General features: G+C 50.3%; 1 protein-coding gene across 3 annotated transcripts in view; it reads left to right on the top strand.

The window, feature by feature from the left end:
- The window catches only part of NRP2 (neuropilin 2), a 116799-nt gene that overhangs the window by 59696 nt on the left and 36957 nt on the right, over positions 1 to 20146 (top strand). For all 3 annotated transcript variants that reach the window (XM_047870832.1, XM_047870831.1, XM_047870833.1), the window contains exons 9-12: positions 1127 to 1476; positions 3318 to 3462; positions 7994 to 8110; positions 10993 to 11133. In XM_047870832.1, coding sequence (XP_047726788.1) covers positions 1127 to 1476; positions 3318 to 3462; positions 7994 to 8110; positions 10993 to 11133 — 753 coding nt within the window. The remainder of the gene's footprint in view (positions 1 to 1126; positions 1477 to 3317; positions 3463 to 7993; positions 8111 to 10992; positions 11134 to 20146) is intronic.

Here is a 20146-nt window from a genome sequence, read left to right as displayed (position 1 = left end):
GGGCGCCCCAGCAAGGCTGGGGAGCTGATGGTGCCCTGGGCTCTGCTCCCCCTTCCAGCCCGCTGCCCATAGCATGATTGCACCACGTGACCTTTCCCAAAGGTCCGCTTTCACCTGGAACTCAGTTTATGAGCATCTAATGCACCCTGACTGCAGACCCTGCCTTGCCGCACGCCATTTATCTGTGTCTTAGCCACTCAGTCATTGGCGGCACGACTGTGTTTTGAAGGTCTGCTGTGCCCCAGGCCCCACACTGGGAGTGAAAGTGGACAGGAAAAGTGAACAAGCAGATGGGGTCTCTAACATCATGACGCTTTTTCAGGCTGGTGGGCAACATAGATAATAACGTCGTCAAGCACTGGATAGTTATAAACTAGGATGCGTGTAGGAAGGAAAAGAACAGGGTGCTCCGAGAAACAGTGGCCGAGGGGACCTGACTGTTGATTAGAAATTTGGGGATGGCCTTTCTGAGGACGCCACACTTAAGCTTGGGGGTGAGTAAAGGTTAGCCTGATGACGACTGAGGGGAACAGCATTTGGAGTGGGAGGAACAGCATGTGCAAAGGATGCAAGGTAGTACCGAGCGGTGATAACAAGTGGAAGCAAAGACCTGACCCCAGGTACGTGTCCAACCAGTTGGGAAAGCAGTCACCCGGGAAGCAGTTCCGGGCTCGGCTGAACTCCCCCCGCGCTCACTGCCCTGGGAGGCTCAGTGGGGACTGGTGTCACTGGCGAGGATACGAGAGCCCTTGGCTAACAGTGTGAGCGCTGAGATGTGCCAGGCCCTGTGCCATGAGCGTTCATGTAGTAACTTATGGAATCCTTACAACAACCCCCGAGAGGTAAGTTCTGCCACCAGCCCTCCTTTAGACCTAGATAAACTGAGGCACAGAGCAGTGCAATCATTTGCCCAAGGTCAAACCGCTAGCAAGCGACAAAACGAACGTGGACCCAGGCAGTCTGGTTGCCAGTCTGGGCTCTTAACCACCGTGCTTGAAACGTGAAGAAATCGGTGCTGGCCGACAGCGTTTGATGGTCGGGTTCTTTTGTAGCTCCCTATTAACGGGAGGTGGTACCCGTTAAGCAGGGTGCCAGCCACGAGCTGTTATGTTCCTCCCCTCCACAGATGCCCCCTGCTCCAACATGCTGGGGATGCTCTCGGGCCTCATCCCTGACTCTCAGATCTCAGCCTCCTCCACCCGCGAGTACCTCTGGAGCCCCAGCGCCGCCCGCCTCGTCAGCAGCCGCTCGGGTTGGTTCCCCCGGGTCCCTCAGGCCCAGCCGGGCGAGGAGTGGCTGCAGGTGGACCTTGGAGTGCCCAAGACGGTGAAGGGCATCATCATCCAGGGGGCTCGTGGAGGAGACAGCATCACTGCCGTGGAAGCCAGGGCGTTTGTGCGCAAGTTCAAAGTCTCCTACAGCCTAAACGGCAGAGACTGGGAACACATCCAGGACCCCAGGACCCAGCAGCCGAAGGTAGGTCGTTTCTGGAAGATTCCCTAACGTTACCCCAGACAGAGAAGTTCAGTTTGGAGGTGCTGACTGCCCAACTAGATAGTCTTCGCCAAACCCCTGTGTCCTAACAAAACAAGCATTAACTTATACATTACTCTGTGCCACACACTGTGCTAAATGCCATATTTAATCCTTACAACATCTCTAGAGGGGGAGATTGTTTTGCCGCTCCCGTGTTAGAGATGACAAAGCTGAGGCTTGATGTCATACCTGGGGTCACCGTGTATACCTGTGGAGAGCCACAGTTCGGACACAGCCTGACTCCAGAGCCCAGACGCCTACCCACCACTCAGCACTGCCTTTCTGTAAAGTGTGATACCCTTTATACCCTCTTTCACATGAACTTTCCTTGGAATTGGCCAGACGTCCAAACGGGATGTAGTTTTTGGAGACTAAACTGTAGAAACGAGGGGATTACTTCCAAAAACAACTGTTTTGTTGTTGTTGTTTTTTTTTTTTTTGAATGTCACTGCACTCGTTTGTATTTTCCCAGTCCTGACTCTGCTTCGATCTTCCCACCTCTCACACTGAGGCTGGGGAGAGGCGGGAGAAACTCACCCAGGCCAACGCAGCCTGCCCCTCCCACCATCAGGGAAGGAAGGTCAGCCCTCAACACGGGGTATGGAGGAGCCCCAGCAAGGGGAAAAGACATCGTGCCTTTGTCCTTCTCCGGGTCAATCTTGGGGGTAGTCAGGCGTTCTGATCCTAACTGCCAAGTTACCCTTGTTTTCCTCAGAAGAGCAGACCCCTACCAAGGAAGGGGGAATTACGTGTCTCCGTTTGGCCGCCTTTGCTCAGCAAATGTTTCCATTCCTAATGCAGAGGCACAGGCTGGTTTGGAGGCTTTGCAGCACTGATGTAAACACCCAGCGCACAATTTGGAAGCCTGGAAAGGCTCAGGAGTTGATAGCTAGAACCTGTAGTGGGCAGAGCAGAAGTTGGATCATGGGTTTTCCCGGGGAGAGCTGACCCTGACTCTTCTGGAGCCTGGGAAAGGAGATGATCTTAGCCAGGGCCAGGGCCTGGCCCTCCCGATGACAGTGCCCCCTTTTGGAATTGTGGGCATCCTGCAAGTGAGGCAGCCCTGCAGCGTCCCTAGGTGCCACAGCCCCTAGCACGTCTCCACACTGGCATCACCCTAAATCGGTGGCTTCCACGTGTGCTCTCGTTTGGGTCCCCCACCCTCCTTTGACCGGGGCAGCCATACTGTCCTCAGTTCGGGTACCTGGGCTTCAGGGGAGCTTTGTTGTGAGAGAATTGGCTCTGCTGAACAAAACTAAGGAACATAGTCTCAGACTATCAAATGTGTGATGAGACGATGTTGTCATTAGCCTATTGAAGAGGATGGCTTTACCTTCAGCGACCTCAGTGACCTGAGAGCTATCAGTGAGCTGGGTCCCACATCTAGACTTTGTAGCATCGCAACAAGAACTTCTAAGACAACGGGCAAAGCAGCCTCAAACTCACTTCTCCACCCTCCAGCCAAGTCCAACTTAAGGCTTATTCGGAGCCTAATTCTTTCCCGAGTCCTCAGTCTCCCGTCCCAGGATAGAAGACAGAAGCTGGCAACTGCCACTTGCGTTTGCTCCCTCTTTTCCATGTTTCTGGGACCCTAGCCATCTTCCAACTGAATCAAAACCTCGGTCTGAGAATGGAGCTCCTGTGGGTTGTCATGTCCAGTGAGATAACTATGAGGCTGCCTTCTGGATGGAGGAGAAGGGCAGGAAGGGGAGAAGGAAGAAGAGGGGGAGAGGGGAGGGCGTCCCACAGAAGAAGGGCTGAGTGGCCTGTCTCCCCTGCAGCTGTTTGAAGGGAACATGCACTACGACACCCCGGACATCCGAAGATTCGACCCCGTTCCTGCACAGTATGTGCGGGTGTACCCCGAGCGGTGGTCTCCAGCAGGGATTGGGATGCGGCTGGAAGTGCTGGGCTGCGACTGGACAGGTAAGGCCCGCCTTCCACTCCAGGGCTCTCGCCCACGGGGTCTGGTGAGCCTGGCTTCCCGGGATGCCCTGGGAGGAGCTCAGACCGTGACACGGATGGGCAGAGGGGGCAGCCTTCCCTGCTGAAGCTCTGTCAGCTCAGAACCCGACCCACCCCAGGCCCTGCTGTGTTCCCCTGCCTCAGACCACAGGCACCGCAGCCTCTGGGCTTGGGACAGTTTCTCAAGGGATGTGCTTTGTCTTTTTTGAAGGATCGTTTCAGCTCTCCAACCCAAGTCTCTCAAAAACAAATCGTAACCACACACGACCCACCCAAATTCAATTAGACCCTGACTCTTCAGGCCAGAAGGCTGTGGCTGTTGATTTAGGGAAGAAAAAAACCCCCTCATGATAATAAAGTAATCGGTTTATGTCTGAATCTGGCCTCCAGATGTCAGTGGCTAAGAGACTTCATTTTCATTTTGAAGCCACATCTGTAAAAGGCATTTATTTGCTCAGAAGGGACCCTGTTGCAGGGAAGCTGACGGGAATAGGACTTCTTCCCGGTGTGGAGCAGGAGTCTTGTTCATTCCCGCCCGCCCCCTCCTCAGTGGCCCAGGCTGGTGGTGGCGGGGGCAGGGGGGTCCTCTAATTCTCCTTAATGTGGATAAGGCCCACCGAGCATGCCCACGCTTCTTGTTTCTGGAAAGCACCCCTTTCTTCCGAGTCAGGCCCCACCTTCCCTCCGGGCACCTCCTGTAGCAAAGCTGGCAGCAGATCTCACCCGGAGCTGGCTCACTGCCCTCCAGAAGGAGCTCAGGGGGGCCACGTGAACCCAGTGCCAGCAGGAGCAGCACACAGGCCGAGCCACCCTCCCTCTCTCCACCAGAGCCCCAGGTATCTCCATTTCCCTGTCTGTGCCGTACCTTTCGCCAGCTCACCCAGCAGGGTAGCGGGAAGGATTAATAAGGGCATGTCGGAGAAGTGCTTCTGGCTCCCAGGGAGCAAAGTGCTGCCCGTGTGCTGGCCACGATGGCACAGAGGAGGAGCCCCATTGAGGCACGCAGGCTGGAAATCAGGCCGAAATTAGCCTCTCTCACCTTTGGATTGAAGGCAGCCCCAGTGAACACATTTTAGTGGGAAAACACTTTATTCCCCGTCACGTAGGGAAAAGGCCAATTCGCTGCAGCCTGCACGTCAGCTGTCTGCTTGCAGGTGCTGAAAACTGCCGTCCAACAGGGGTACAAGCTGGCTTCATTTACGGCCTTTTCGAAATCAAATGGTTAGAGCTGCAGGGGAGCCAGGAGCTTGTAGGCCAGGGGCTTTTAAACATTTTTGACCATGATTGGCGGTTGAAAATTTGTATCACAATCCACTTGACTTGCAGGCACACACTCACACAGTGTGTGCATGTGGGCTATAGCGTATTGTTAAGTGCCTGGGCCCTGAGCACAGATTGCCAAGTACAAGCCCTGTCTCTGCCGATCGCTGGCTGCATGACCTCAGACGAGTTACTTAGCCTCTCAGCATCTTGGTTATCTCAGCTGAAAAACAGGGATGATGAGAGTATATTTACCCTCCAGGGTTGTAATGAGGATTCAGTAAAATACTGGGTGTAAGCTGTTTAGACTGCTACCTGGCACCTAACAAACCTGTTATAATGAGTAAATACAATGGAACGAGAGGTTCCCAGATCAGTGCTCACTTTCCCCATGTGAGCGTACTCTGAAATATTACAGGTCACGTTCAAAAAATGCCGGTCGTGACCCGACACATTGATTCCACAACCTGCTAATGAGTGTGGCACACACTTTAAATCAAAAAACAAAAATCACAGATCTAGGCCAACCTCTCTCTCACAGATGGGGAAACTGAGTCCCAGAGAAAGGAAGCTACTTGCCAGAGGTCGCTTAGGTAGCTGGAGGCTGACTCCTGCTTCCCTCCTATGCTCTGGCCTTCCGTGCCCTGCCTCTCCCAGGCTGGCCCTGCTTTGTGACTGGCAGGACAGTTGCTAATGACCTTTTCCTCTTATTGCCCCCCTACCTCAACCTGGCCCAAATTACCCTGGTGATGGTCAGCAACAGGTTTCTCATTTCAAAGTCCTGCCTGGCCATTCCTTGGAACATCAGAGTTGGGGCTTCTTACCCTCCGTCCAGCCTCCTTCCCTTTGAAGTCTCTGACATCTGGTTTCAATTGCAGGGGAGCATTGCAGTTTGATGGGCAGTTACCTCTGAGCTCCCAGCAAAACACAGCAGACACGGCCCCGCCTTCTCACTTTCCTTCACACGCCCTGCCCTCTCGCCTCATCAGCCCCCCGTACCCCTGGATTTGACATTATCCGTGCCAACCAGCTTCCTAACATCCCCCAGAAACTATTCTCCTAGGCCATGTGGCTTTTTTGCTGTTCAATTTCCCATTCCTTTCAGCGACTCATCCCTGGTTCACTTCATTCCTACCCTGAAAGGATAGCAGGAAAAATAATAGGGCTGGCCTGAGTCACTGCAGCTAAATAATGTGACAGGGCGGGTTCACCTGTTAGTTTGTTTGTGTTTCAAATGATTACTTCTTGCTTTGCTGCCCATAGTTTGCTTTACAATCGAGTTTGAGATTTTGTGACACAGTGACAAATCTGAGCTTACAAATTAGGACGCTTCGAGGTTATTTGCTATTTACTGTGAGCAAGAGGCAGATACGGCAAAGGGAAGTATGAAAGGTTATGTGCGTAGTATTTAATAGCAGAAAGGTGGGAAGTCGACCGTGAAAAAGCTATTCAGCGTATTTAGCGATTTCCTTCAGCTCCTGGCTTTATTAAATGGTATCCTGAAGTGTGCCTGACAAAGGTGCCTAATCACGTACAATAGTGCAAAGGAACATGTATAGAAATGGGAAGAACAATGCACGAGCTTATCCGGAGAGTCGCGTTGGAGGGCAGCTCTGGGATGAAGACCCCACCCCGCAACACACAGACTTGAGCGCCACTTACCAGAACCCCTCCTGGCCCCACCCAGGGCCTGACTCATTGTTTTGTTCATTTCGTAAGTAAGTTGCTGAATGAATGACTGGCGGGAGCAAATAGACAAGTGAATGGAAGGGTGAATGAATCACCTAGAGCCCAGGTCAGAACTGACTGCCTGCAGCCAGGTTTGGCCCGGCCAAGCTCTGCTGCATGCTCCTTATTATAATACTTTGGACAAGTTGCCAACACTGACAGGTCTAGAGATCTCCCATGGGGATTTTTGGCTTCGCGTGGGAAAAAAAATTTTTTTGCAAGATCTGGCCGCATTGGGCCACGTCCCTTCAGGCCTTCAGGGTGCTGGAGCCGGTCCTGGTGGCCGCCCTTAAACTGGGCGTGCGAGATCCCCTCTGCCACCTTCTGTCCCCCACTCTACTCTCCTGGCCCCCAGTCAGCTGTCTTGCTTACAGTAGCCGTTTGCGTTCAGTAAGCATTTGAATTTGCCACACCCTGACCTGACCTAGAGGCACAGGCCTAATTACTTCCACCAAGTGGAGCATGAGTCCCTTTGAGTCCATATTCCTTTCCATTCAGTTTCGTGCAAACACGAACAACAATGTCTGGAGTTACACCTCCCCAGCTGTCTGGCTTGGCTCTTGGCTTTGCTATTGTTCTTCTGATTATCTTGTTATAGGTGGGCCGCATCGGTCAGTTAGCTTGGGTTCCATAAACGTTCTGTGTGAGTCACAGAAGATTGAAAAGAGAACATCCCTTCCACGTAAAAGCAGGGGTGAGTCGGGCGGGAAGGCACGTCAGGAGCCACCGAGGGGCAGTGCACAGGAAGCTCATTTCGTGAAACACTGAGATTGTCTCAAAACTGTTTTTAGAGGGACACCGTTCATTTAGGGGGACACCGTTCATTTCGTGCACGTGCGTATCACCCACGCTTCTGTCGTAGACAGAGCACCCAGAGCACGGGTTAGCCTGCCTCGGGGTCAGCTTCACCCACGTCCACCATGGCCCCACGTGGCCTCTCATGCCAGCTCCAGGAGCTCTGCTGTGGAGTAAAGAGCACAGATTTGTGTCCATGCCTCTGTCGTGGCTGTTTCTGCAGCTTGGGACCATTCTCGCTCAACAAAGACAATGCTCCTAACTTGTTGATAGTGCACAGAGGTGACTCCGGAGCGGTGTGTGTGTGTGTGTGTGTGTGTGTGTCCATCATTAGTAGTTATCCTTTCTTCCTCCTATAAGCCCACACTTAGGGGCACCTGGGTGGCTCAGTTGGTTAGGCATTTGACTTTTGATTTTGGCTGAGGTCATGATCCCAGGGTCTTGAGATGGAGCCCCACATTGGCCTCCTCGCTGGGCATGGAGCTTGCTTAAGGTTATCTCTCTCTCCCTCCCTCCCTCTTTCTCTTTCTCTCCCTCTGCCCTGGCCCAGCGTGTTCATATGCGCACGCACTCTCTCTCTCTCTCTCTCTCAAAAAAAAAAATAAATACATGAAAAGGAAACTTAGTTTGGGGCATCTTCTTCCTGCTGGGTTTCAATGCAGACTGCCATACACACAGTGTTCATTCCCCTTTCTTTGCCATTACGCAGACTCGAAGCCCACAGTAGAGACACTGGGACCCACCGTGAAGAGTGAAGAGACCACCACCCCATATCCCATCGATGAAGAGGTCACGGAGTGTGGGGAGAACTGCAGCTTCGAGGACGGTGAGAATTGGGGTCAGAGTCATGGTTCATCCGGGATGGCAAGGTGCTAACAGTCAGAGGCCGCTGGTCTGTGGCTGGGGCAGGGACCTGGGTGTCCCATGGTCAGAGGTCAGGGAGGTGTGTGAGGTCAGAGGCCATTTACAATCGCTCTGGAAACACTCAGATATTGGAACAAGCGGTGCAGCCTATAAGTGGGAACCCAGTGGTCATCAGCTGACGTAAGAGTCCATCCAGGGAGGACCCCCGACCCCTGCTTTGAGAAGGCTCCCTTTCCAGCCCTCACTTGGCCTTAGAATCCTTGGCCTTTTGCTACTGAGCTGTGACTCCACCGTCCAGTCAGGTGAGGATCTGACGGTCGTCTGGCTGACTCGGTCTGTGGAGCACGGCGGTCAGGTTAACACAGCAGTTAACCACTCCTCGACCGAATTTCGCTGTGTCTTTGCACACTGCCGATTGAGAAAGTGTAATAACCATGGCTCCATCAAATGGCACATCCCATCCTCCATGGGGTGAGCCCAGGTCAGTGACAGAGGCAGGAATGGGCAAAGGCACCTCAACCCTTCCTTCAGATCACAGGGCCTCCTGGTTCCGGATCAGCGTCTTCACCTGGGCACCCTGCGTCACCTCCTTTCTCATCTTGTAAACACATCCGAGTGACATAAAAACACTAATTGGCAGAGCCCAAAAGAACATCACCTAACCGAGTGTGAGGACGTTCCCAACAAACCACAAATTTCGGAACACCTGGCGTTTCTGGCTAGAATGTAATGTTTGCCAGCCTCCATTTACAGTACATTACTGATCACTATTAAACCTTCATTAAATGAGATGAGGGAAGACCAGTGGAGGGACTTGGGGAGTGGCAGAGTCACACAACGTAGCCCCCACCCAGTAGGTGGATGGCACAACCTGCCGAGCCCATCACACCGGCCACTGTGGTGTGAACAGTCGCACTGATGGAGTGGACGGCTCCAAACAGTGACTGCAAAGCAGAATGGGCGGGAAGCCAAAAATAAATGCTGAAGTTGTGTGACTGAAAAATGATAATTTAACGCATATGCTTTTAGGAATGTGCTTTTGTATATCGTGTGGGCGCGGGGACGCTCTTGGTCAGGGTTAGTTGAATACAGGATTCTGACATTTTAATGAACTTGTTTTTGTTGTGTGAAGAGGAGAAAGAGACTCGGAGAATCCTCCGAGGCGTGTTTCAGATAGTTGGAGAGCTCACAGTGGAATGCACAGGGAGTTAATATACAGCATGGGATCAGCAGAGTTAGCTTTGGTGGAGGGCAGGAGGACGGGGCTCTATCCAAGTGGCAATCCAAAGGGAAATGTCAGAGTTCTGCCGCAGACTTTCAGCAGTTTCGTATAATTTTCCCGTTGATAGTGGTTTGTTTCATTTTAGCTTTCTTTGATGGTTCCTCCCTTTTCTCTCTTTCTTTTCTTTTTCTTTTTCTTTTCTTTCTTTTTTTTTTTTTGCAAAAGGTCTTTTTGTGGAATTTGGTTCCTGAGCTACAGTATGCATGTAAACATTAGAGAGGAATTATGGTATATTGAATTACTCCATATTTTTTAACGGAAAAATAGAAATTCAGAAATTGTTGGGAGAAGGGGGGCGAGGGCTAAGGGCTGACTTTTCCAAGCCACAGGTTGATGCTTCTGTAATAGACTCCATGTGTTTCCTCTCAAGTCAAGCTGACTTTGGCCGAGGGCAGGCAAACGTGTAGTATTGTGTCTTGGGAAGGGGCGGCCCAACGGGAGCCTGGTGGCAGTCCCTTCCCCTCAGAGGTGGGCCTTCCTCGCCCCCATGGTCTGAGCAATTTGTTCCCACCCATCTGTTGTTCCCTTTAGACTTCCTAACCTGCATTCGAGGCCTTCCCCGCGGAAATTCCTCTCTGGGAACCCTGAGAAGGGAAGTGAGAAGGCCAAAGACCCTGCTTCCTCCCCGCTGCTAGCATCAGCCAGCACTTTTCCGCTGTCTCTACGGCCACAGGCCAGCAAGCCTCCACATTTGGATTCCCATTTCCTCTTTCCCCCACCTCCACACCCGCCCCCGCTCAATCACACATCTGGCACCAGCTTACACTGGGTTTTTAGAGCTGAGTGGGAGCTTAGACAGGTGAACAACGAAGCAGACGGGACAGGCCACGGCGCGGCCACTTTGGACATGTCCATGAGGAAAGCATTCCCTAGTGCCCTGGGATCTTGGCCTGCAGGCTCTCAGTGCCGTGCGGAATTATGTTTTCTGCCGGTCAGTGCTGAGCTAGGCAGCCGGCTGGTCTGGCCCCCTGGTTCTGCCCTAACACGCCAAATCACCTACCTGGCCTTGGCACCCCACGGGGATGCCGGGCTGACCCTGTGTTCTGGAACAAAAGACCTATCACAGGAGGTGAAAGACTTCCTTGTTTCTGAGCCCGCTTTCTCCGCCCTGGCCGGCACCTCCCCGGCATTTCAGCCTCTCTGGATGTTAATGGGCTGCCCCGTCACTTCTGAGAGCCAGGTTGGCAGGAACCAGCCTTCCACTGAGGCACCGGGGAGACATTCTTCATTGGCACTTAGGGAACAGCAATTTTCACATTTGTCTGCTCTCTGAGGTGGACAGAAGAGCCTGATTAGAGCCCGAAGCCATTTGGTGGCCTCATTTATAATTGCTTACTCTGGGAACCACTGGCAGACTTGGCTTTCATGCCTGGGAAGGATGAGACCAAAGGCTGACCCGAAAGCCAACGATCGCCAAGATGAGTTAAATGAATAAGCAAAGGGAGCCGCTTCTTTCTCTGCCCTCCACTTAGGCCTTGCCAGCCCTTTCAATGGCACCACTGTGGCTGTTGTCCGAACCCATTTCATTTGCCTTCTTTGGGTTATTTTCCCCCCACTTTCAGACAAAGATCTGCAGCTCCCTTCAGGATTCAATTGCAACTTTGATTTCCCCGAGGAGCCCTGCGGTTGGATGTACGACCATGCCAAGTGGCTCAGGAGTACCTGGGCCAGCAGCTCCAGCCCACACGACCGGACGTTTCCAGGTAAGCCGGCTAGAGACTCAGCGGTGAAGGAGGTAAGGGGAGCCTGCTCCACGTCTCCCAGCCCCAGGTTCCCCGGCAAGCTTCGTAACTCCCCACCAGAGAGCAATCCTCTGCTCTGCGCCCACAAACCACCACAGTCCTTGCTTGCAACGTCACCCTACACCATAGCTGGCTGGCGGTTTCTAGCCCCGTCTTGTGATTACAGTGCAGCCTGGAAGCTGAGAGGGAGCAAGAGAGGCCAAGAGAAAAGAAAGGAAAGGAAGAAAGAAAGAGCAGTTGGGAGGTTTTAGGAGACAGGATGAGTCAGTGCCTCCCTGTCTCCATAGCCAGCGCTCACGGCTGACACGGCAGAGCCTCTTGTCAACACCAAGCCGCCTGTTGTTCCTAAAATGCCTCCTTAGGAAACCCTGGCCTCAAGCCTGGCTGATACTTCTCCGAGGGTATCATCGCTTCAGCAGCAAACCAAGCTGAGGGTCCGAAATGCTGCCACACCCAGGGGGTCTAGTAGAGCGGCCTGGCGCTCAGCCTCCAGGAGCGTGTTGACGCCTGTCCTTGAACTATCGTCCAGCCGCTCTTTCAGAGCCAGGTTTTGGCAGCCCCTCTTGGCACGGTGGCCAGAGAGGACTTGCCTGTAGCTCTCCTAGAAGCCCATAGAATCAAGGGTCGTCTACCCTCTGCACCGCAGCGTGCTTTTACAGTGGCGTTCGGGTCAGAGTTTCACCACCAACTCTGAGGAAAAAGAAAAACCCTGCTTTGTAATGTGTGCAGCTTTCGGGGATGTAAAGACGCCTCCTGTGGCTGAGCTGCCAACAGGACATGATCAGGGGCGGGGCTGGGAAGCACAGTAACTACACGACATCGTTTTTCGCCATCAGACGGCTAGAATAGATATGAATGACGTCAGGAGCATTGATACTGATAAAAGGTATTAAAATCATTAGGAAGCGTTGCGTCTTGAGAATGTATGGCCTTTCATTTTCAATATAATTTATTTAATGGTAACTTTATGTAATTTAATTTTTAATAATGACCACGTTTACCACCTGCCTTGCAAAATTCTGGAAATTTTAACAGTCTGCTCTCGCAAGCCAGCACACGTTGGCTCCCGCACACCGCTTGTTCGGTTTCCATTTTTTCTGCACCCCTGGCCTGGACCTCGGGGCCCCGTAAGCTTTTGAGAGGAAAGGGGTTAATTCTGGAAATTAGTACATCAAATGTTGCCTGACTAGAGAATAAAGGGAGGAAGGGGCCTCGCCTTCTACAGGGCTCCCCAGAGCTGCTCTGCAGCCCCTCAACCCCAAGGACTGGTCGCGTCCCCTGTCCCCCACGGGACAGCAGTGGGACAGACGCCAGGAGAGCTCTGCGGGCCGGCCTCCCAACACAGCCTGCACTTGCTTTCCTGAAGGGTCACAGTGTCTGCTCTGGAGAAAAACATTTTCATATTTCAAGTGTTTGTCTCTTCAGCATTTGAGTGCTTGGAGAGATTAATACCTGAAGATCACCATGGCCTCGGGCAACGGGAGAGAGTACTCACCCTCATCCCAGCCTTAATCACCCCCCCCTCTCGTTCACTGCAATAATGTTTAATTAGTATAATGAGCCTCCTGCACGCTGGAAAAAAAAATACTTATTTTTATAACCCAGCCTGGATTTTTCATTTCATTTCCTCTCCTTTGAGACTTGGCCCAATTAATTGGTTGTTTTTCCCAACCTCCACTTTTTATCCCAACATAAGGAAGGTTTGTGGGGTATGCATGAGTGTATGCACGCATAGTGTGTACTTGTGGGTGATGTGGGTATGTATGTGTTTGCATATGTGTTTCTCTCTCAGGGTGTTTGTGGGTTTTGTGTGTGTGTGTGCAAATGTCATGCGATTTATGCGTAGGTGTTTGTGACCATGTATACACGTGTGTTTGCATGCGAATGTGTGTGTGTTTGCATTTGAGTGTGTTTGTGGTTCGTATGTATGAGTGCCGTGCGTGTGCACGCACATCGTGTGAGGTGTGTACAAGGGGGCAGCTGGGCAGAGGCGCTCTGAAAGAACAGATGTAGATGGCACAGCATGGGGAGATTTACTGGCTCTTACTCAACATCCCTCTTCAGATTCTCCCTAAAAATTTGGCCTCCTCCCTTGCCGTCTTCTGAGCAGACTTTCTCTAAGAATGTCTGAGCCCAGCCCTGTCCAGGCCACAAGGCCACCAATTAGCAAGTGCCACTTCTGGGAGAGCTTCAGTTACTCTCCATTTGAGCCTGGCCTTGACCTCTGTCCTTCTGTCCCTCTGCCCGTTCTGCCTCCCCCTGCTGCGGGTCTCACCCTCACCTGAGTGCCCCCTCCACTGCCCTGGCTACTGGTTGGAAATTCTAGTTCTTGTCCTCATTCCAGTTGATTCATTCCACCCTGCAGTTTGGGAGGGCTTTTCAGAGCAAGCTCGCAAAGCACGGGCAGAATTCCAACCGTTGGCTGGATGGATGGGGACAGAAAGAAAATTAGGGCCATAAGGAACTGCTAGATCTAATGTTGTTTTTCCCTTAAGATATTGAGAAGGAAAATAATTATTTCCCTCTTCCAGAGGAACCCCTGAAGTTTGAAAAAGTGGCACTCGTAACCTGTCTCCAGAAAACAAAACCGAGACATTCTTTTCGGAACCCTTCTTTCTATCCTCTGATGATTTTAAAAGTCGTCTGCTGTGTTTCCCATTTTCCTTCTCCTTACAAAACTCGATATGGGGCTTTAAGCAGGGAAGGATAGAAAGCCCTTTCTGTTCAGGGTGGTCCTTTCTTCAAAAAAAGAAAAAAATGGGGCCCCGAGGGGAGCAGTTGGGAGAGAGGAAACAGCTGTGCTGACCAGGGACAGGGCAAATGCTGGACCTTCCCAGTCAAACCCAAAAGCCCTGTGTCCCCCACACTTCGCCACTCCACAAAGAGGAGATGCTCTTTAGGAGAAGTGTGCCATTATGTTTTACCCGCTTATTGGGTAGATAAACAAAAGTAATTGCATGTAAGAAAGGAGGCGTCTCCATCAAGTATAGAGGGGGCATTAGGATAGACAAGGAGAGAGAAAAGGAAGAAGAAATAGCCATGTTGAAATATCGTATGCAGCCTGTTTGATTAGAAGTGTCTGTGGAAACTATTTACATTCCTTAGATATTTTCTGAATTAGTTCTTTTCTCAAGTTTTGTTTTGCCTTTTTTTTTTTTTCTTTTCCTTTTAAGTCAGCAATTAGTTCTGTTCTTTTGGCCAGTGGTAATAGTTGCTTAAGGCTGACAAGACACCCACTGGTTTCATGCCACTGTTTTTGTTTTTCAAGATGATCTTTCAAGCCACTCAGAATTCCTTCTTTGAGATCTTTGCTTGTGGCTTGGAAGCCTGGGCTGTGCTCACACCAGCCCCTGGGGAACCCTGTCCCGAATCCAGTGACCCCTGGTGGTTGTAGAGGAACCGGTCCGATGTCCTCTGAGAAGCCACTTTGTCTTTTCTGTGTAGCTATGACACAGAAAATGCCTTCCCTAGTGGGAGCTGTAGTAGTTTCTACAGACATTCTCAAGTGCGATGATCATCAACCCAGTGTCGAGAATGATCAGGTCTTTAAGGAACAAGGTAAAAACTTTGAGACGATATGGTGAGCTCACGTGTCTAGAGCTGCAAGTAGCTATTTCCACTTTAGTTAATTACAGTTATATACAGCTGAAATTTCAGTTCCTCATTTCAGGGACCTGGTGGCCATGATATACTGAACAGCACAGATGTAAAACGTGGCCATCGTCGCAGAATTGTCTTGGTTAGACAGCTCAGGCATCTTTTGGCATCGACGTATGTATAACCTCTGGGGTCCTTGCTGACCCTGCTTCCCCATGAGGGGAACCGATCACATTCTAAACCAAGAAGCAAGTAATTAGGTGGATGTGGCTTCTCTACGGTCCCTTAGTGAGAGTGTCCAGTGGCAGCTATTTTTGTCACTGAGCCATTCGACCTCAGTGAACAACCATAGTAGAGAAAGCAAGCAGATAGCATAGCATTAGATAGTGTGGGAACTATTTCATTGGACCAAAAAAAGTAAATACTAAGGAATGCCGATAGTAGTAATAATAGTTGTTATTATTACTATTATCACCATTATTGTCAGGAATGGGACAAGAAGACTAGAGAAAGAGGGTACCATGTTAGCTTCAGAATCCTTAAGTATTAAGTGTCTGGTCTCCCTAAATGTGTGTTCTTCTATGCATTTGTTGACCTCATGAAGTATGGTTACAGTATTTCTTTATTTCAATAGCTTCAAATCATGGAAGTGATATAATGAAAATACGCAGGAGAGCCTGGCTGGCTCAGTTGGTGGAGCATGAGACTCTCGGTCTCAGGGTTGTGGGTTCAGGTGCTGCATTGGGTGTGGAGCTTATGCAAAATCAAGGAAAGGGAAGGGAAAGGAAGGAAGGAAAGGGAAGGAGGGAGGGAAGGAAGGAAGGAAGGAAGGAAGGAAGGAAGGGAAGAAGGGAGGGAGAGAGGGAGGGAGGAAGGAAGGGAGGGAGGGAGAGAGGGAGGGAGGGAGGGAGGGAGGAAGGAAGGGAGGGAGGGAGAGAGGAAGGAAGGAAGAGAGGGAGGGAGGGAGAGAGGAAGGAAGGAAGGGAGGGAGGGAGGGAGAGAGGAAGGGAGGGAGGGAGAGAGGGAGGGAGGGAGGAAGGAAGGGAGGGAGGGAGGGAGAGAGGAAGGAAGGAAGGGAGGGAGGGAGGAAGAAAACAGGCCATGCCTATTTGTACCAGTACACCATTATGGTAAGACAGAGCTTTGGCTGCCTCGCATTTATATGTTTATTGGATTGAGAAAACAGAACCTTTACTCTGGATTCAAAAATAAGCTCAAGACAGAATAAGGAATACAGTGTTCTGAAATATTCAAATTTTATTAATGGTAGCTATTCCATCAAATGTCAGGGGTAAAGTTGTTAACGTATCATGGGGCTGTGTTGATGCAGATTGGGCCATTTATAAACTCCATGAGAGCAGAGGACCAGAACTATGGTTCCCTGGGGAACATGTACACGAGGAGATTAAGTGTGGGGGAGTAGATGGTTGCAAAGAAATTATGGGAAAGAATTGATGAGTGAACTTGCCCATGATGGGCTTGATATTTGACAGGGAACTAATAGTGACTCTGAATTAAAAAGCAACTCTCTCTGAACTCAAAAGACCTCCCCGGTAAGTGGGACCGATGGTAGCGAAGAATCCAGAAGCTGCATTGGCATTACCTTGAGTTGCCTTCAAAAAAAGGTCGATGGGGCTCGGCTGGGGCACAGCCACTGCAAATACAGACACAGGACCTTCTCAGGCTTAGACTGCAATGGATAATTAAAGACCAGGAAGAACTTGGCTGAAAGAAAGCCAATATTCAAGGAATAACTTCAACTGGAAAAGGAAAGCATAGCGGTGCTTCTTTAAGAAAAATAGGAAGGAAAGTATCTCTGACTTTATAGAACAGACAGCAGTAAAGAGAAGCTGTTATTCCTTTTTTTCTGAAAGTCCTGATTGGTTGAGTTCCGCAGCAGTGTGCAGATTGATAATGAAGGGCAGAATGATAACAAGACTGCCTCAATTGAAAAGCCTTCATGAAAGCTGACACACTAAAAAACACACAAACAAAAACCCAGCTCTAAGAAGACTCCTGCAAAGACCAGACCTAAAACCCCAAATGTCCACAAAATGGTCAATTGTAAACCTTGAAGATACCCTGCTGAGTTCATGCAAAGTCAATGTTTCCCTTAACTGGCTGTTAATTTGAGGACCTTCGCAGAGATAGACGGACCTTGGGAGGCCAGCTGAGGGGCTGACTCATGTTTTAAGCATGACCTATACAGAGAGATTACATCTCCTGCAGCACTAAATATTCTTTCAGATGGTTGTTCTGGTAAGAAGGCAAGATGCTAGCCAGGAGATGTGTGTGTTGGACAGATGGTGGGTTTGGCTTTGCCATAGCCAGGAGGATCAGACTGGCGACTTACTTCAGGGTTTGGTAAGGTGTGGACACAACCGATACCATTGCTGTCGGGCCAAACACAGTCAGTCACATGTTCACCCAGCACGTATGCAGCTGAAGCCAGATGCGGCCATAAATCGCCAGGTGAAACGTCAGGAGACCCTTTCGAGAGACAGCAGCAGGTTAAAATGCCTGAATGGCCCTGTCCTCTGCACTTCCTCTCTGCCCTTTTGAACTCCTGTTGTTCATTCCCGTGTGATTATTTTCCCCTGTATCACGGACAACAACAGATGTTTTGAGTCAAGAACCTAGCAAAATGCCTCCCAAATATGTCAGGTCCAGGAGGAGAGGAATTGGGTCTCTGGGACATTATTTCTTCACTCTCTTTCAGCGAGTGAACATATTTCCTTTCCATTGTCTTTTTGTTGGAAGCTATCCATTGCCGACAGCACTGCCATCAGCTACAAGAACAAGAAGACGGCCTCCAGGAGGCAGAGCTGGTCCTTGGCTGGTCAGTTGTCATGTTTGGGGACCTCTTTACAATCCACAGGGCTCTTCCTTGAAGTCCAAGTAAATCGCTAAAGTGGCCCACCCGTACCATGCCAAGCCCTTGCTCTATCCAGTCATCAACAGCCACTGTGTGCTTAAAACTTCCTCCGTGCTTGTCAGTGGCAGGCCATAAATTAGAATGTTCTAGAAGAACATATATATGGGTGCCGTGGCTTAAAAGCGCTGAAGCACTTAGCTTAGAGGAGGGTTGGTATAGACCTACCACCATAAGTAAAGGCTTGGAAAGTGGACATGTAAAGAGGCAAGGATTGAGTTTCCCGAGAAAGCGAACACTAGGGGTCTGAATTCTTCACGGGTGAAAATGTTTCCAAGTTAGAGGACAGAAATTGGCCGTGCTCCATCAGGGATCGAAGGGGGACATGTGTCTCAATGACAGCAGGAAAACCTAAAACTGAATTTAAGAAGTCCCTGACAGTTAGGGTTGTGACCCAGAAAACACATTGCCGATGTGGCCTATGGAATCTCCTTCTCTGGAGAATTTCAAGCAGAGGGTGGACAGCTGTTCTAGGGATGTTTACAGCATGGTTCCTCTGGGCAGCCAGGCTGACCCAATCTAAACCGTCTCTTGAGGTCCCACTCTCATTCCAGAATCATGTAGTACTTTATTTCATCTACTATATCTTGACAGGAAAGACATCGGTAAACAGCACATGATGCACAAGTAGGAGCTGGCTGGTTGCCTGGGTTGGATGGATCAGCCAATCCAGAGAGCATCTTCACTGCCCTCGGGCTAAACCATACTTCCTTGTGAGTCTAGGAGTGGTCTTTCCAGGTTATTGGTGCTCTTGTGACCCTTTTTCTTTCTTAAGAAAAAAAATGGGGGGCAAGTATAGCAGGCAGTATGTGTCGTGAGACAAAGATCCTAACATTTATTGAGCACTTACTATATGCCTGTTACTGTGCAAGGCATTTGCACGGCTTGTTCCATTTCCTCCTCCTCACACCCCTATCCAGTAATGCTGTTATTTTATCCATTTTACAGATGGGGAGACTGAGGCTTTAAAAGACTAGTGAGCATTAGACCAGGATTCCAAGCCAGATGAGAGGCCATGCCCTGGCAATTCTACTCACTCCAGTCGGGGCTCACGTAGTACTTCACTCTCCAGCAGTGGTCTCGGACACATCGCTTCAGTTCTCTGAGCTTCGGTTTCCTTTCTGGTGAAAATGGAGGAAACAATACTTGTTTCACAGACCTAGACTGCGCAGGGAAGACCACATAAGAAAAGGCAGACAAGGCTTCCGCTGCACCATCTGGCACACAGTAGGTGCCCAGGGAACGTCAGTTCTCTTGCCCCTGCATTTCCTATCCCCTCCCTGGGCTCCTCCTGGTCTGAGCTATTCCTCCGTGATGTCCTGCTTCTAATCAGCCCTCTCTCAGTGACAGGCAGGGACGTTTTGCAGCTCCGCGTCCCTCTGACTGATGTCTACTGCTAATTCCTTAAATTTACATATCATCTTTCTTCCTTCAAGCTCACAGCACTTAACAGACAAGTGGGGCACAAATGATTTAACTAAGTGAAATTCAGAGGCCTGCTTGTCTTGAGATTCTGCAAACTAGTGGATTAGCTTAGATGTCAGCGCTGAATTATGATCCTTCAGCTGCTCGTGCTTAGCACGCCACCAGCATTAACTCCCTGGTCTTCCAATGGTCCTTTAAATCATGTGAAGCGATTATCGTCTTATTGTGGAGGCAGAGGGGGTGGGGGGGGGGGAGGAGGGGAGGAGGGGGCTAGCTCCAGTCCCGGTCCCGGGTGCGGCAGTCTGTGAGACCTTTGGCCTGATTGTGCCTGAAGTTTTAGCAACAGGATGGGTAAATAGAACAGACCCAGATAAAATCCAGCCAGCACGGCTCTTTCCACCTCCACACACATTTTACTTACTAAATTCTAACCATTATGCTATGAATCCCCTGCCGCTTAAGAATGTAAATTCACACAAGTGACAGTATTTCTGCCAAGCAATTTTCAAGCAGCAAGTGGGTCTTATTTGTGAAACTGTGAAGGAAGAAGGCTGAATAATAAGTCTCTGAAATCTGGTTTTCTTTATATATGAGGTAGAAACAGTCAGGGCTTGGAAATTACTGGAGCATGGCAGCGTTTGAGGGCTTCTCGCAGGTGGCTCCAGGGTGTGTCCACAGGTCACCCCATTATTGTCAGTGCACCTCACCTTTGAAAGGGGCTGTTGGCTCGGGAGAGTGGGAGGGAATTGTGAAGACGTTGTCTGGGTCTGTGGGATTTTCTTGTTTCTCTCATGAGAATATAGAGACTCGCGTATCATTCTTTATCTGTGCTTGTCATTCATCCATGGGAGCAAACTTTTCTTGAGTAGTGGCATATGTATGTCAGGGAGAAGGAGCAGTATTAACCCTCATATGTGTAAGACCGGGACTGAATCATCTCACCGGAGCGATGAGAAAGACACACATGAATCAGTTAAATTACAGCACAAGCTAGTGGGCGGTTCCCTGCTGAAATGCATG

The sequence above is a fragment of the Prionailurus viverrinus genome, chromosome C1 (genome assembly GCF_022837055.1).
Source record: "Prionailurus viverrinus isolate Anna chromosome C1, UM_Priviv_1.0, whole genome shotgun sequence".
Taxonomy (NCBI): Eukaryota; Metazoa; Chordata; class Mammalia; order Carnivora; family Felidae; genus Prionailurus; species Prionailurus viverrinus.
This window is presented reverse-complemented; position numbering and strand designations above follow the sequence as displayed.